Raw genomic sequence first — 13,578 nt, forward strand, 5'->3', positions numbered from 1 at the left:
CCATTGTGCAATGGCAGGACTCGGAGAGTGCCACTGCTGTGCCCGCTCCACGCGCGCGCCTCGCCGTAGTCGGTTGGCTGGCTGGCGACGGTGAAGTTGCGGCATTGGCGCCGGACGACTGCCGCGATCTCTTGATGGTCGCTCTGCCACTGCAGCCGTGCTTTTTCTTTTTGTTTGCACGGCTAGTGAATGCGAATGTATGCGTTTGTATACATATTTACGCCGAGGCTCTTCATGGCGTTGAATGAACGCGCGGCGCGCTGCCAACGAAGGCGCGTGAGCCGTTTGTATTATATCCGCACGCCTTTATCTCCCATGCCGTGTTGGTGTACAAAAAGGTACATATTCTTCCATGTACTAGCCTCTATATACGTACAGAGAGATCCGACCTGCTCCATGGAGGTCCCTCGACGCAGCCGGCCATATATTAACGTTTGGGCGCAAGCAATAATCCACAACTTCATGGGTTCAGAAAGAAAGAAAGAAAGAAAGAGAGAGAGAGAATGAAGAGGAAAGGCAGGGAGGTTAACCAGATATGAGTCTCCGGTTTGCTACCCTACACTGGGGATGGGGGATAGGGGTTACAAAGATGACAGAGAGGAAAACGCTAAAGAAAAGGGAAAAAAAAACACGCACACATGGAGGTACACACACAAAAGGCGTTCCAGTTAAAGTCGTTCACACAGGCCGGTAGAACGCAAAAAGCGCAATAGCGCTTGCACGGCCTTCTTCTGTGACGGTAGGTCGTTTCGATGTTGCAAAATTCTTTTTTCGGATAGCGGTTGGTTGTCCAGTCGGTCAAGTGCCTGGCTGAGGCATGCCCTCTGTGGACTGTACTGCGGGCAGGTGCACAAAATATGGCCAATTGATTCTTCATGGCCGCAGTGGTCACAGGTTGGGCTGTCGGTCATCCCTATGCGGAATGCATAGGCTTTAGTAAAGGCAACGCCCAACCAAAGTCGATATAAAAGCGTGGCGTCTCTACGGCAAAGCTGTGATGGCGCTCGAAGACTTAGTGTTGGATCAAGTGAGTACAGTCGCGTGTTTCTTAAATGTGGCTCATTCCATTGCGACGCGGTGCACTGCCGAGCAAGTAGGCGGAGCTTCCGTGCTGCGTCAGTTCTAGAATGAGGAATTGACCACTTGCAGAAGTACGACTGCGCATGCGCCAAAACCGGCCGCGGGGCGGCGCTTCGTGAGCGCCGTCTCCGTGGTTGGAAAGCAAACTGCGCAGCTCGGGCGTGACATGCCGGCCAACTGAGTCGCTTTCGGCTGCACGAGGTATTATTATGGAAATAGAAATAGTAATTTCTTCAGATTTCCGCCCGCGAAGGTTAATGTGGAGAAGTTTGTGGACGGCAGCGGTGAAGCGGTCGAACCCGGACGGCACGCCGTGGCAGCTAACAGTGCATTCTAGGATCTGTGGCTTATGCAGGCGACTTCTATTCCCTTGTCATCTCCTGCCAGTTCTGCAACGCTGAACAGAAGGCCAGCGACGTGCTGGCAGGGCTTGCTGAGGCTGTAAAATATAAAGAATGCAGTTTTCCTTCGCGCTCGTCAATGAGTGACCCTGATTATATGCGAGTACGATTAAGCAATTTGTGAAAAACGGCGCAAACAGATGCGGCCAGTGTGAGTCTCCGCACGTCTTCTTTTTTTCCGTACTACATGTCAGTTGTGTTGCGCTCTCTTCCACCATGACTTCGAACCAATTCGTCAAACTATCTGCCTTGATGAGTATTCGCGAGTAAGCGAGAGCTTACTGGCCTGCGGACGCACGCGCTGCCCATATTTAAGCTAATATAACGTATAATAAAATAGGTTGGCGTAAGCTTTGATGCCTTAGCGCTCGCAAAAACAGACTGAATAACCTACTGCGTACATATAGCGCATGCGACATTTGGGATACGGCTTCGTAAACCACAATCATGCAACACAGCAGTTTGGCGAAACAGCACGAGATGAATATCAAATTTGCAAGCTAGAACGTGTACATATATTGTTCCATGCAACAACTAAGAGTTCGGGGAATGCGAAACGCATAAAGCACACATCCGGCCAGACATTCACAGTGCTCTCCGGCAATGTCGCCAATGGCTTTTGTGAACTATGCTGTAACCCCGTAGATGCCCGACTTCATGGATGGCGTGTACGTAGCTCCTATGAGGCCAAGTGGAGGGTCCACGGTGTTTACGTTAAGTTTTATGTGCTTAACCTAACCCTCTTTTTTTTTAAAGCCCATCGGCGGTGTGCCTGACAAACGGACGAAGTGTTGGCATGAAGATAACCCCACGCATTGTCGCTCGTTATGCAGCCCTCTGAGAAGTAAGTTGTCCGTCCTATTTGCAAAAACGGCAAGAGAATGAAGTCCTCTTCAATCATATTTAAGGCAGGTCATATATGGCAACTACCAAAGAACGTCGACGCTTTCACAAAACGTGAAAGAAGCTCTGCAAACACAACGTCGCCACTCGATGCCGCCGTACCAAAGCAAGGCTGGAGCCGGGGTGTTTTCCAACCAAGCGGCGAGGCGCAAGCTTCCTGTTTTTCGCGCTAGGTGGCGCTCCGACTTCTGCAAGTGGTCAATTGGGACGTGGCACTCCTCAGTATGGGCTGAGCGGGCAGCGTGATCTGCCCGTTCATTGCCGATAATCCCGCAGTGACTTGGAAGCCACTGAAAAGTTATCTCATGGCCTGCTTCACTTATATGTTGCAACGTCTCTGCAATATGGAATATTAGTTGTTCGTGTGGTCCGCGTCGTAAAGGTGACAGTAGAGACTGCAGTGCCGCCTTCGAATCGCAGAATATTGTCCATTTATGTGGTGGTTCATCACCAATTTGATCAAGGGCAGTAAAGAGCGCTGCGAGCTCTGCTGCCGTCGATGTTGTCGCGTGGGTCGTCTTAAATTTAATTGTTGTAGCTTTCGCTGGTATGACGATTGCCGCCGCGGAGCTACTTGGAAGGACAGATCCATCAGTGTAAATATGCGTAGAATCACGGTAGTTCTCGTACAAATGTAGTAGCGTGAGCTGTCTAAGGGCTGGCGATGATAGATCAGCTTTTTTCGAGATATTCGAGATACCAGGTATTGTGAGGTTGATTTTTGGCTGAGCGAGGCACCATGGAGGAATTGAAGGTCTCGCAGCCGGGGTGAAACAAGCTGGCAATGATTCATCATATGCCGTTATCGTCCGGCTGAAAGATGTGTGTGGTCTGTCCGCTGTTAGGGAGGCCAAGTGGTGACGAGGAGTCCTGGTCAGATGCCTTATATGGGTCCTGAGTACTTCAATTTCAATGTGGGTCCTGACAAGGTGATCTCCAGCGATTGCTATCGTAGCCACTGTTGAAGCACTCTTAGGCAGGCCTAGACAGATCCGGAGCACTTGACCCTGAAGACTTTGTATTGTGCGTAGATTCGTTTTACCTGTGTTGATCATTGCTGGCAAGCTGTATCGCAGAAATCCTAAGAAAAGCACCCTGTACAGTTGCAACATCGAACTTGGCGACATTCCCCAGGTCTTGCCAGCGAAAAACTTGAGGAGGTGACAGATGCCTGTCAACCGTTTTTTCATGTATGATACGTGTGGGCTCCATGACAAGTCCCTGTCAATTATGACACCTAGGAACTTGTACGATCGGACCCATCGTATTATTTGGCCATTTATCATTACACTGTAGTTGGCCATGGGTTTGCGCGTAAATGGCACTAGTGCGCATTTCTCTGAGGAAATTTCCAGGCCTCGATTACGAAGGTAGAGAACAGTTTGTGTGGCGGCTCTCTGAATTCTCGCTCGCAACTGTAGGCGTGTTACTGCAGACGTCCATATGCAGATGTCATCGGCGTACATTGATAGCCTGACTGTAGTTGGCACGTGCTCAAGGAGAGCAATTAGTGTTAGATTAAATAACACAGGGCTAAGTACACCGCCCTGGGGGACGCCGCGGTAGTTGTAATGTAGAGAAGTATGACCTTCTTCGGTGCTTACAAAAAAGGATCGCATGGATAAATAACTCCGTATCCATTTAAACATCCGACCACCCACTCCTACCTCTGCGAGAGCAGAGCGGACGGCTTCATGCGTAACGTTGTCATACGCCCCTTTAACGTCGAGGAATAAAGAAGCGCAGAGACGCTTACGGCATTTCTCATGTTGAACGTAGGTGACCAGGTCGACGACGTTATCGATCGATGATCGACCGCGTCGGAAGCCCGCCATGGCATCTGGGTAGGTGTTGTGGTATTCCAAGTACCACTCCAGGCGTCCTAGGACCATCCTCTCCATTACTTTGCCCACGCAGCTCGCCAACGCGATCGGGCGATATGATGAGAGTTCCAACGGCGACTTGCCAGGCTTCAGCAGTGGAACAAGGCGACTTGTCTTCCAGGTTGTTGGTAGTGTGCCATCTGTCCAAGATTCATTGTACACCTCTAGGAGAAGTCCTCTCGCTCGCTCCCCCAGGTGACACAGAGCTCGGTAGGAAATTCCGTCAGGTCCTGGCGCTGATGTGCGGCTACACAAAGCTAATGCTGCCTTAAGTTCGTGGATTGAGAATGGTAGATCCATCCGGTGATCACGTGGTGGCGGACAGTTACTCGAAGGCGATCGAATGTTGGTAGCCGTGAGTTGGCCGGATAATCTGGCGCAGAAATCCTCTGCCACGTCAATCTCCGATCTCTTTTGAGAGAGGGCAAGCGCCTTGAATGGGAATCGTTGTACGGGGAGTGTCCGGAGAGCGCGCACCGTTCTCCATAGTTGCGATAAAGGCTTGCGTGGATCTAGCGACTCACAGAAGGCATTCCAACGTTGCGATTCGAGCTTGTCTAACCGGCGCTGTATCTTCTTTTGCGTGCGCCTGGCGGTCCGTAAATCGTCCACTGTTTTCGTACGTCGGTATCTTCGTTCAGCACGTCGTCGGATGGCTCGAAGTCGTTCTAGTTCTAAAGTTCTAAAGTTCTAAAGAAAGAAAGAAAGAAAGAAGTTGTGGTGGGGGCGCTGGGAAACGTTAAGTGGCAGGCCGACCTCTCGTCTTTTCTTTCATAAAGATGCATCTCTCTCTCTCTCTCTCTGTCTCTCTCTGTTCGGCGGCACGCTACGTGGCAAACGATATCCGTTACTAAGACGTTTTAGTCAACCTTAATTTCCAAAGGGCGACAAGTTTGCATTGTTATATTCTTTTCTCGAGATCATTAACTCCGTCTTCTACGACGCCGGAAACATCTCTGTGGTAGATTATGACAGCTTCATTGAGGAGGCGGTCCGGAAAGAGTGACACGCCGGCACGTAAATAGCACGAACTCGCAAATTCGACAAAAATGTAGGTAAAGTAACTCCGTCTAGCTCACATCGGCGGCGAATAATTCATACCTCTCGTGTGTTGTGTGCATAACCGGCCGTAATGGTTGTACATATTTCGTTGGTGCAGCACTTAAGAATGCGTTTCCAGAGCCGCTTGTATGGACAGAGAATGACATCATTATCACCACCATCGTCTTCATCGTTGGTGAACCACGAACACCGCAAGATGAAGTCCTAGTAACTAACGTCGCGACGGCTAAGCGGTGTCGCTGTTCTGCGCCGAGAACCGTCCTGATTTCTGGCATTAGCGGCGACATTGCTATGGAGGCGGAGACTGCTGGGCTGAAATCGCACTGCATGCACTCAACAGTGCTTTGAGGTAAAGGTTAATCCAAAAAATATTTTGACTCGCATCTTCCAAAGCCTATGGGCATTAGAGGTCTATAGGCTTTGGACGAAAAGTGCGTCTACGACATGATCTACACGTATAATCAGGTCATCGGTTATTACATCAGTCAATAATAGATCGATTTCACGACAAGTTTCACCACTCCCGAAGGGAATAAGTTTGGGCGTGTTGGTAATTCATCGTTATCCAGAATACATAGCGCAGTAAGGACAGAGGACAAGTCAGCGCTTGTCCTGTCTCGACTTGGCCATTGTCCTTACTGTGCTATGTATTCTGTGTTCACCGCGCCACCGCCGCTGCAAAGCATGCCGGTCGTAATATTAGTCTTCAGGGGACTCACGGTCAACTATGGTAAGAACGATTTCAGGCTTGTACCCTGAAAAACGCACTTAGCCCTCGAAATCAAAGGCATATAGGTAGGAGAGAGCGAGAGAGAGAGAGAGAGAGAGAGAGAGAGAGAGAGAGAGAGAGAGAGAGAGAGAGAGAGAGAGAGAGCAAAGGCAGGGAAGTTGACCAAATATTAGGCTCCGGTTTGCTACCCTACACTGGAATTGGGATGTAGGGGTTAGAAAGAGGACAGAGAGGAAAAGGTTTAAAAAATGCGCACACAGAATAATATTCTAGAATAGGAATGTAGGCTTGACTTGAAACGCAAAAAAAAATAGTAAAACACGGGGACTGATGAAAGGAGGACCAGACAGGACGAGCGCTAACACATAAAATAGCCCTGTGTATTGAAGCTAAGCCTACAAGGCCTTATTTCCTATGTATACATATAAAATAGTATGCATTCTCACAAATTCGCCCAAATTTCAACTCTTACGCGAATGTAGGGTTGAGGCGACGCACCCGGCAAGTTCCTTTTGCGTTATCTGGAAATATTACGCCAAGGCATTCTCTTGGGCATTCCCCTAAATGTTATTTTGGGCCCAGACACAAGTGGAAAGCGTCGAGGACTATACTGTGAATATGGCGCCAGCAGGGCCGCTGCGCATGTGCTCTAATCATGGCAAAATTGGCCAATTTTCTCAAGTAAAATTCTCTCAATTCTCTCAAGCTAAATTCTCTCAGCACTCTCAATCTTCTGCTTGAATACCATAGACTCGTCGCCACAGGCTGTAATTAGTTTCCGCTTGTACTTACGTAGCCTCATCTCCACTCGTCCATACTGCTCTCCGCATCTGCTGCGCTTGTACGGTCTACCTGCTGGCTCTCGCACCCGCTAGGGCACGGATTCACAAAGTCATCGTTTAAAAGGATGTTTTGTAATAACGGGCGCCAAGCAGGCGTGATAGCGAGCGAGGAGAAGACAGATGGGGGTGGTCGGCGACGAGGTTTGCGCGGACCAAAATGTTTGCAATTTCTGGCCCACAAGCTATAAGCCGAATGCGCAGAAATTTTCTTTCCTTCGATTGTTCCTCAACTGGATGACACCTTCTGCATCACATCGTTCACTACTGAGATTTGACGTTACCAGTTCTTACATCCTAAAAGAAGAGAGTTGCACGCTGAGTCGGCTGTTTGCATACCGTCTCACTAGTGGCAAACGCAGTTCTCTAGTCACATTATGGAACCGTTCCTCGAAAGTGGCCTGCGGTGTCATCATTACTTATGATGTGTCACGCACCTTTCATTCTTTCTCCACACTAAGCCCTCGAGCCATATTAAACTATTGCGAATTGCATATTTCATTCATTCACAGAACCTCTCCCTGAACTTATTTCTCGTATTTCCTGTACTAAACGTAATCTGCATCGTATAAGTACTGCTGAACATGTAACATCACAATTTTATATAGACAGCTCATCGTACAGCGCAGCTCTTGAGTGAGTGAGTGAGTGAGTGAGTGAGTGAGTGAGTGAGTGAGTGAGTGAGTGAGTGAGTGAGTGAGTGAGTGAGTGAGTGAGTGAGTGAGTGAGTGAGTGAGTGAGTGAGTGTGAGTGAGTGAGTGAGTGAGTGAGTGAGTGAGTGAGTGAGTGAGTGAGTGAGTGAGTGAGTGAGTGAGTGAGTGAGTGAGTGAGTGAGTGAGTGAGTGAGTGAGTGAGTGAGTGAGTGAGTGAGTGAGTGAGTGAGTGAGTGAGTGAGTGAGTGAGTGTCGGCGTCGGCAACCAAACGAACGAGCACCGCGAAGGATGAAAGAGCGACGCGGAGCGCAGCGAGGGATGAAAGACGCGAAGAGGAAAGTAGAGGAGGAAGGTGCAGCGGAACCATAGGGCGGAAACCGGAGGAGGAGGGTATGGCTAAACTGGCGAACGCGTGAGAAGAAAAGCGTAGTGCGGTGACGATGGCTACAAGATGGCGCAAGAGTAGCTAGCGTCGTCTAGGAGGTCTATCTGTGGCGGTTACTGTGAACCGCGCCACCCACGCGCTGCCTCTCGCCATCTCCAGATTAGCGAGGGAATCCTGCCACAGTTCGCTCCGTTTCCAACGTCCCGCACGAGACAGATTGTCCGTGCCAGCCAATATATCGCGAAATGAAAACACATATAGTTGTGCGCTCAGATTTCGCGTTTGGGAGTATCGTCATCGTCAGTTAATTTTTTAGATATGACTTTTGATTATGCCCAAACTGAAAAAAAAACTGTGCAAGAAACACACCGTTGATCAAACAAACGGCTAAATGAATAACCAACGTGTTTTTTTTTATGTTTCTCCGAGTTCGACGCGTATTATCTTTGTGCACGCTTTGGGATACGTCAGACCGAATGATGGGGGCGCTTGATACCCGAGTGCGGCACACACCTGGTTACAGCCTTCTCCACGAGCCGTATGACGTCTATATTACGGAGGGTCGTCAGTCACACTCCTGTACGTGTCAGCCTTCACCTGAATCAAGCATGGTCGTCACGCACTCCCATGCACTTCTCCAAACCTTCCGATCATGGAACAATGTCGGCACCAGAGCTTACAGGACCACATGCCGTGAAAGTCTAGATACGGCTTTTTCTTTATTGCTTTTTTTTGGTTGCAGTTCCATTTCGCATGCCTTTTTTATAATATTTTTCCCGTGCCAAGGATGTATTGTTCGGTTCGCTTTCGCTTTTGACATTTTAGAAAGGTGACGTTCTTTTCAAGCTTCGAAAAGTTAAGTTGACTTGTCTAGCCGGCTGTGCTTTGAATTCTACGTTAACACCGGTCATGTCCCCGCCTACGACTAAAGGTATGAGACTGCATTGCATTTAGATCGTTTCGTCGAACAACTGTCGGAAGAAATTAAAATGCTGAGCTACAGTGGCCACAAAGTGCTTGCAATCGTTCTGCTAACACTGCTGAAAGTATCGGAAACGTATACGATTGCAAAAGGCTTCTGTGAGCAAAAGTTACCGTAAATCACAACGTATGCTAACCTCCAACGCTAGCCGCAACGCTAGAGGACGTCTGCGGGGCCAGGGCGACCGCCTTCTGCCTACATCATAAATTATAAGCCTCACAACAAAAAGAAATAAAAGAAAAAACAACACGAGGTAGACCTAGGCAAACGCGTGACGACAATGATCAGAAAGGCCCATGCAAGAGGGAAGGGGAAGGGGAGGGAGGGCGTAGCCGGTAGCGATGAACGTCGGTGTAGAGTCTGCCTATCCTGCGCCTGCACACCTGTATGGCTTTTCGGCCAATCCTTCTTAATGACCCTATTGAAGGATTGCATAATAGGGAGAAATTACATGCGTAGGGTATGCTCACCGAACATAGGGGGAGAGTCACCGTAGTGGGAAGCCTGCTCGAGAGTTGACGTCTGTTTTTTTCTTCTTTCTCTGTACTCAGGGAGTCCGGTCCACGATGACCCACGCTACCCTGGCGGCGATGCTGCTGCTTCTGGCTGCTACCTGGCAATGCGATGGCGCCCAGCGGGTAAGTTTGCCTACAAGGGGCGCGCTATTTTACTTTTTTTTTACAGCCGAGTAGAAAGGGGGTTAACCGAGGGGCCCGATTTTTATTAGTCATATCATAAGTAGCCAGCAAACACTGACACCGAGGAAAACATAGGGAAAATTACTTGTGCTTAATAAATGAAATAAAGAAACGATAAATTAATGGAAGTGAAAGTGGACGAAAAAATAACTCGCCGCAGGTGGGGAACGATCACACAACCTTCGCATTTCGCGTGCGATGCTCTCGCGCACGCGAAATGCGGAGGTTGTGGGATCGTTCCCCTACTGCGGCGAGTTATTTTTTCGTCCACTTTCACTTCCATTAATTTATCGTTTCTTTATTTCATTTATTAAGCACAATTTCCCCTATGTTGTCCTCGATGTCAGTGCTTGTTGGCTTCTTATGATTTTCTACAGGCAGCATTCAAAGTGCAGTTTCCTTCGAAACTTCAAAGCAGGCGAGTGCTTGCTTTATAGAAGCTACAGATTAAAGTCGTTGTTTGGTTCCCCTGCCGTTCCTTTTCCGTTCCACTGTGTTGTGGCCCCTACGTCAAAATTGTGTAAGCAGTGATTGCACTATAGACGTCGGCCTAACGACGGGACGTGGAGTTTCACAGAGAGAGGGGGCAAGGACAGGAAAGGCAGGTAGGTCAATCAGGCGAGCACTCGGTTTGCTACCCTACCCGGAGGGTGTGGGAAAGGAGAACAGAAAGACGAAACGAGGGGAATACTGCACACGGAGTGCGTGTGGGAGGAGCCGCCACAGAGCCACCTAATCATGCCTCCTAAAGTTTATTTTCTTTCACTTTACTTTACAGATGCAACTATACCAAGTTGCATAACGTTGATCATGTGAAACTAAAACACGAAAAGCACTCTCTGCGATTCCGCGACCTGTCGTTGCATTCGCGTGGCGCACGGGGTGGTATTGGGAAATTTAACTTCCGGTTCGGGAGAATACCAAAAGAAAAAACCGAGAACAATTTTGCTGCAAAACGCGGCCTCTTGACTCGCGCACGGAGTCTTGAGAACTGATGACCAAGAATGTGGATGGCCCTTCACATCAATATTCAAGAGTGCCTAGGTGCACGTTCGTCAGTGGCTACGCGCTGTCAAGGCAACACAACAGCGTAAATAAATATTTCGACAGCGTCAAACTCAGCTGACCCTATCAAGGTGAAGCAACCGCCGCTTAAGCTTTTATTATATAAATGCAGTTGGTCGTGTCTTTTAAAATGTTTATGCAATCGATTATTGTCTGGTTCGAACCACCTGAAGGGTTCTGCCGTTCCAGTGTGTCGTCGCGGTAACTTCCGCAGCGCAGCAAAGAGCAACCTTCACCGAGCTATACAAAATCTGACCGGCCGCCCAACACTAAGTGATCACCACTTCTGAATCGGTAATAAGTGACTAGTTATAATTTTGCGAGTCAATATGGTACAGGTACGTTACTGCCTGCTCACCCCATTTGTATACGGTTGGGGCAATGATCATTGGAGTTTTCCATCTTAATTTCTTCTCTCCTTCGATTACTTGCTTCGTCGTCGATTGCTGGCCTTCAGTGCCGGTCGAGGCAAACCTGCATCCAGTAACCACCGGTGACTGCGCAATGGGGCGCTCAAACGCACCGACGGGGTCACGGAAACGGTCTCTTCGCCCGTGGGAAACGGTCTGCACTGAAGAGCTGTGTCCTCGAACGTGCATTTCTTTGCGGCGATCTACTGCGTCTGAAGGGAGGTCCTTGAGAGACCGTCGCAGCCCGTACTTACGGCGGGTCTGATGACTACTGCGCAACTTAAGAGGCAATGATACACTGCTGAGTCCTTGTTCGTTGAGAAATGGCTTCGGAGGCCAGCCGGTAACTTATGTGGATACGATACCCAAGAGAAATGTTCACGCTTAACTATTAAGAATGCCAGAGCTTTGAGAGCATCAATACATACATTAACTTACAATAATTGTTAAAACTTTCGAAGCCAGTTCTCGCGTAATCTAAATTCGCGTCGAGTCGCTCACATGTGTCCGCGGTGGAACATTCGCTTTCTTTAATTAAAAACGCACAGATTTTTGTACAGAGCAGCACTCCTTACGGCGTTGTGCTTCAGAGAGGGAAAGAGGGAGAAACACTAATGATAAGAATCTTTAATGAGAAGCAATGTTACCCAGTGACCTAGTTCATTACTTTCAGAATCAGTTGAAATGTTTAGACGAAGACTACTCCTCATGCCTTGCCGGATGCATATTAAAATGAAGCAATTCAAGAAAGAGGTGTCGTTCTTACGATAACAAATTTTTATTCACTTATTAAGGAAAAAAAGGCCGTTGTGAGACTTCCGACTTGAAATCAAATCTGGTTTAAGTGTGTCTGAAAATATCTACTAGGAAGTCTGAGGTCCTCGTTTTGACAGCGCTTGACAAGGACGCTAAATAGAAGGCGCCGCTACGGTCAACTAAAGCGCACAGAAAAACGTACAATAGAAACGCAGCAAAATGCGGTTGCATGCGAGCAGGTGTGGGTGCCTCAGCTCCCACGTTCGTCTACGCAACTTCACAGCTCCTCGAAGTTTCCTCCGAGTCTCCGAAGGGCCGCCGAACCCTCCGGGCTGGAAGGTCGGCCCGCCGCCAAGCGACGGTTTTCGCACACGCGCCACACCCACACGAGTGTCGCGCTTAGCGGAGGGGCGCGCCATTGCCGCGTCGGGAAACCCTTTGATTACGGCAGCGCATGCTCCACGGACAAGCCAGGCAGCGCATACGTCTTCGGATGACTGCTGCTAGCCTCTCTATACTTCTTACACCGTGCTGCTAGCGTATAGAGAGAGAGAGAGAGAGTGCACAAACCCCTCATACATATGCTCACTGGCTGCGGACAGCCGACAAGTACCACCTTGGGCTACGCGGCACACGTCTCTAGCGCCGTCGGTCGCGTGCGTCTCTCGGATGGCGGCGGCTGCAGCGGAGAAAGCACCGCCCTAGGCACAATGCGCCGGACGTCTTTGACCTCGTTCGCTCGAACGCCTGAGCCTACCTCGCGGGCAAGACACGCACGAACGTACACAGTTGCCGCATCTGGAAGCCGCAGGCAACGGTGACCCGGTGACGAAGGTAAGGCTCGGCGGGGATGCGGGCTTCGATGTTGGACAGTCGCCGAAGGACGCACCGTAACCGATTACGAAGCGGGCGCCGTGCCGCGCGATAGGAGGAGAGAGTGAGGGACGTAGGATGATCCTCGCCATGGTCGGTGCCAAATGGGCTTCCATTCCAAGACGAATGGGTAGCGTGCTCATTAAGAGGCGACGGCGACGCAAGGTCTGGGGGAACCGTGAAAGCGATTGTTCGTGCGTGCTTGGCCACCAGGCCCTTCGGACCATTCGATTCACTTCGCCGACGTTTATTGAGCGGAGGGCAGCGCGCCATGGACGTTTGCGGAAAGTCTGTCTGTCCGTGTATACCCGCCCCAATAAAGCTGGGATTTGGCGGAACTTATGCATTCACGAGATCTTCAGCTTGCAGTCATGATGGCAGGATGGGGCATCAGTCTCCTTCACGTGGAGGACAATATGTAAGTCCGTAGCAGAATAATTCTCGAGCGCAACTTAATAAAAGCGATTTAAAGCGGACTCTTGCGTCAAGGTCGACGTAAGCATATCTGCAGATGGCCGATTGCATCGCCACCGAGAGTGATAGAGGAGAAGCGTGAGCAACGGGCAGATTGTTCTAAAGCATACACGCATGTCCTCTACTTCACTGGGTCGTGCGGGGTTGCGCTCACGTGCCTCTTATGAGTTGTAAAGAAGCAAAGTGCAGAACTGTTCTGAACACACCCATAAGAAATGTATTTGTTGTCGTGGGTCGATAATTAACTAGACTCATCCTCAAGGACTGGTCTGGGACAAAAGTATGGAGAATTAACTAAAGTTTCGTGGCTGAACAAAACTAAGCAACTAAGATAAGTTTTTTCACCAAATGTCTGCCACTAGACGTTCAAGTCGACATCTACA

At 49.4% G+C, this 13,578-nt stretch overlaps 1 protein-coding gene across 2 annotated transcripts in view; it reads left to right on the forward strand.

The window, feature by feature from the left end:
• Positions 1-13,578, forward strand: part of LOC135914223 (A disintegrin and metalloproteinase with thrombospondin motifs like) — a 279,502-nt gene that overhangs the window by 168,398 nt on the left and 97,526 nt on the right. For both annotated transcript variants that reach the window (XM_065446973.2, XM_065446974.2), the window contains exon 2: positions 9,471-9,557. In XM_065446973.2, coding sequence (XP_065303045.1) covers positions 9,486-9,557 — 72 coding nt within the window. In that variant the 5' untranslated portion in view covers positions 9,471-9,485. The remainder of the gene's footprint in view (positions 1-9,470; positions 9,558-13,578) is intronic.

The sequence above is a fragment of the Dermacentor albipictus genome, chromosome 6 (genome assembly GCF_038994185.2).
Source record: "Dermacentor albipictus isolate Rhodes 1998 colony chromosome 6, USDA_Dalb.pri_finalv2, whole genome shotgun sequence".
Classification (NCBI taxonomy): Eukaryota; Metazoa; Arthropoda; class Arachnida; order Ixodida; family Ixodidae; genus Dermacentor; species Dermacentor albipictus.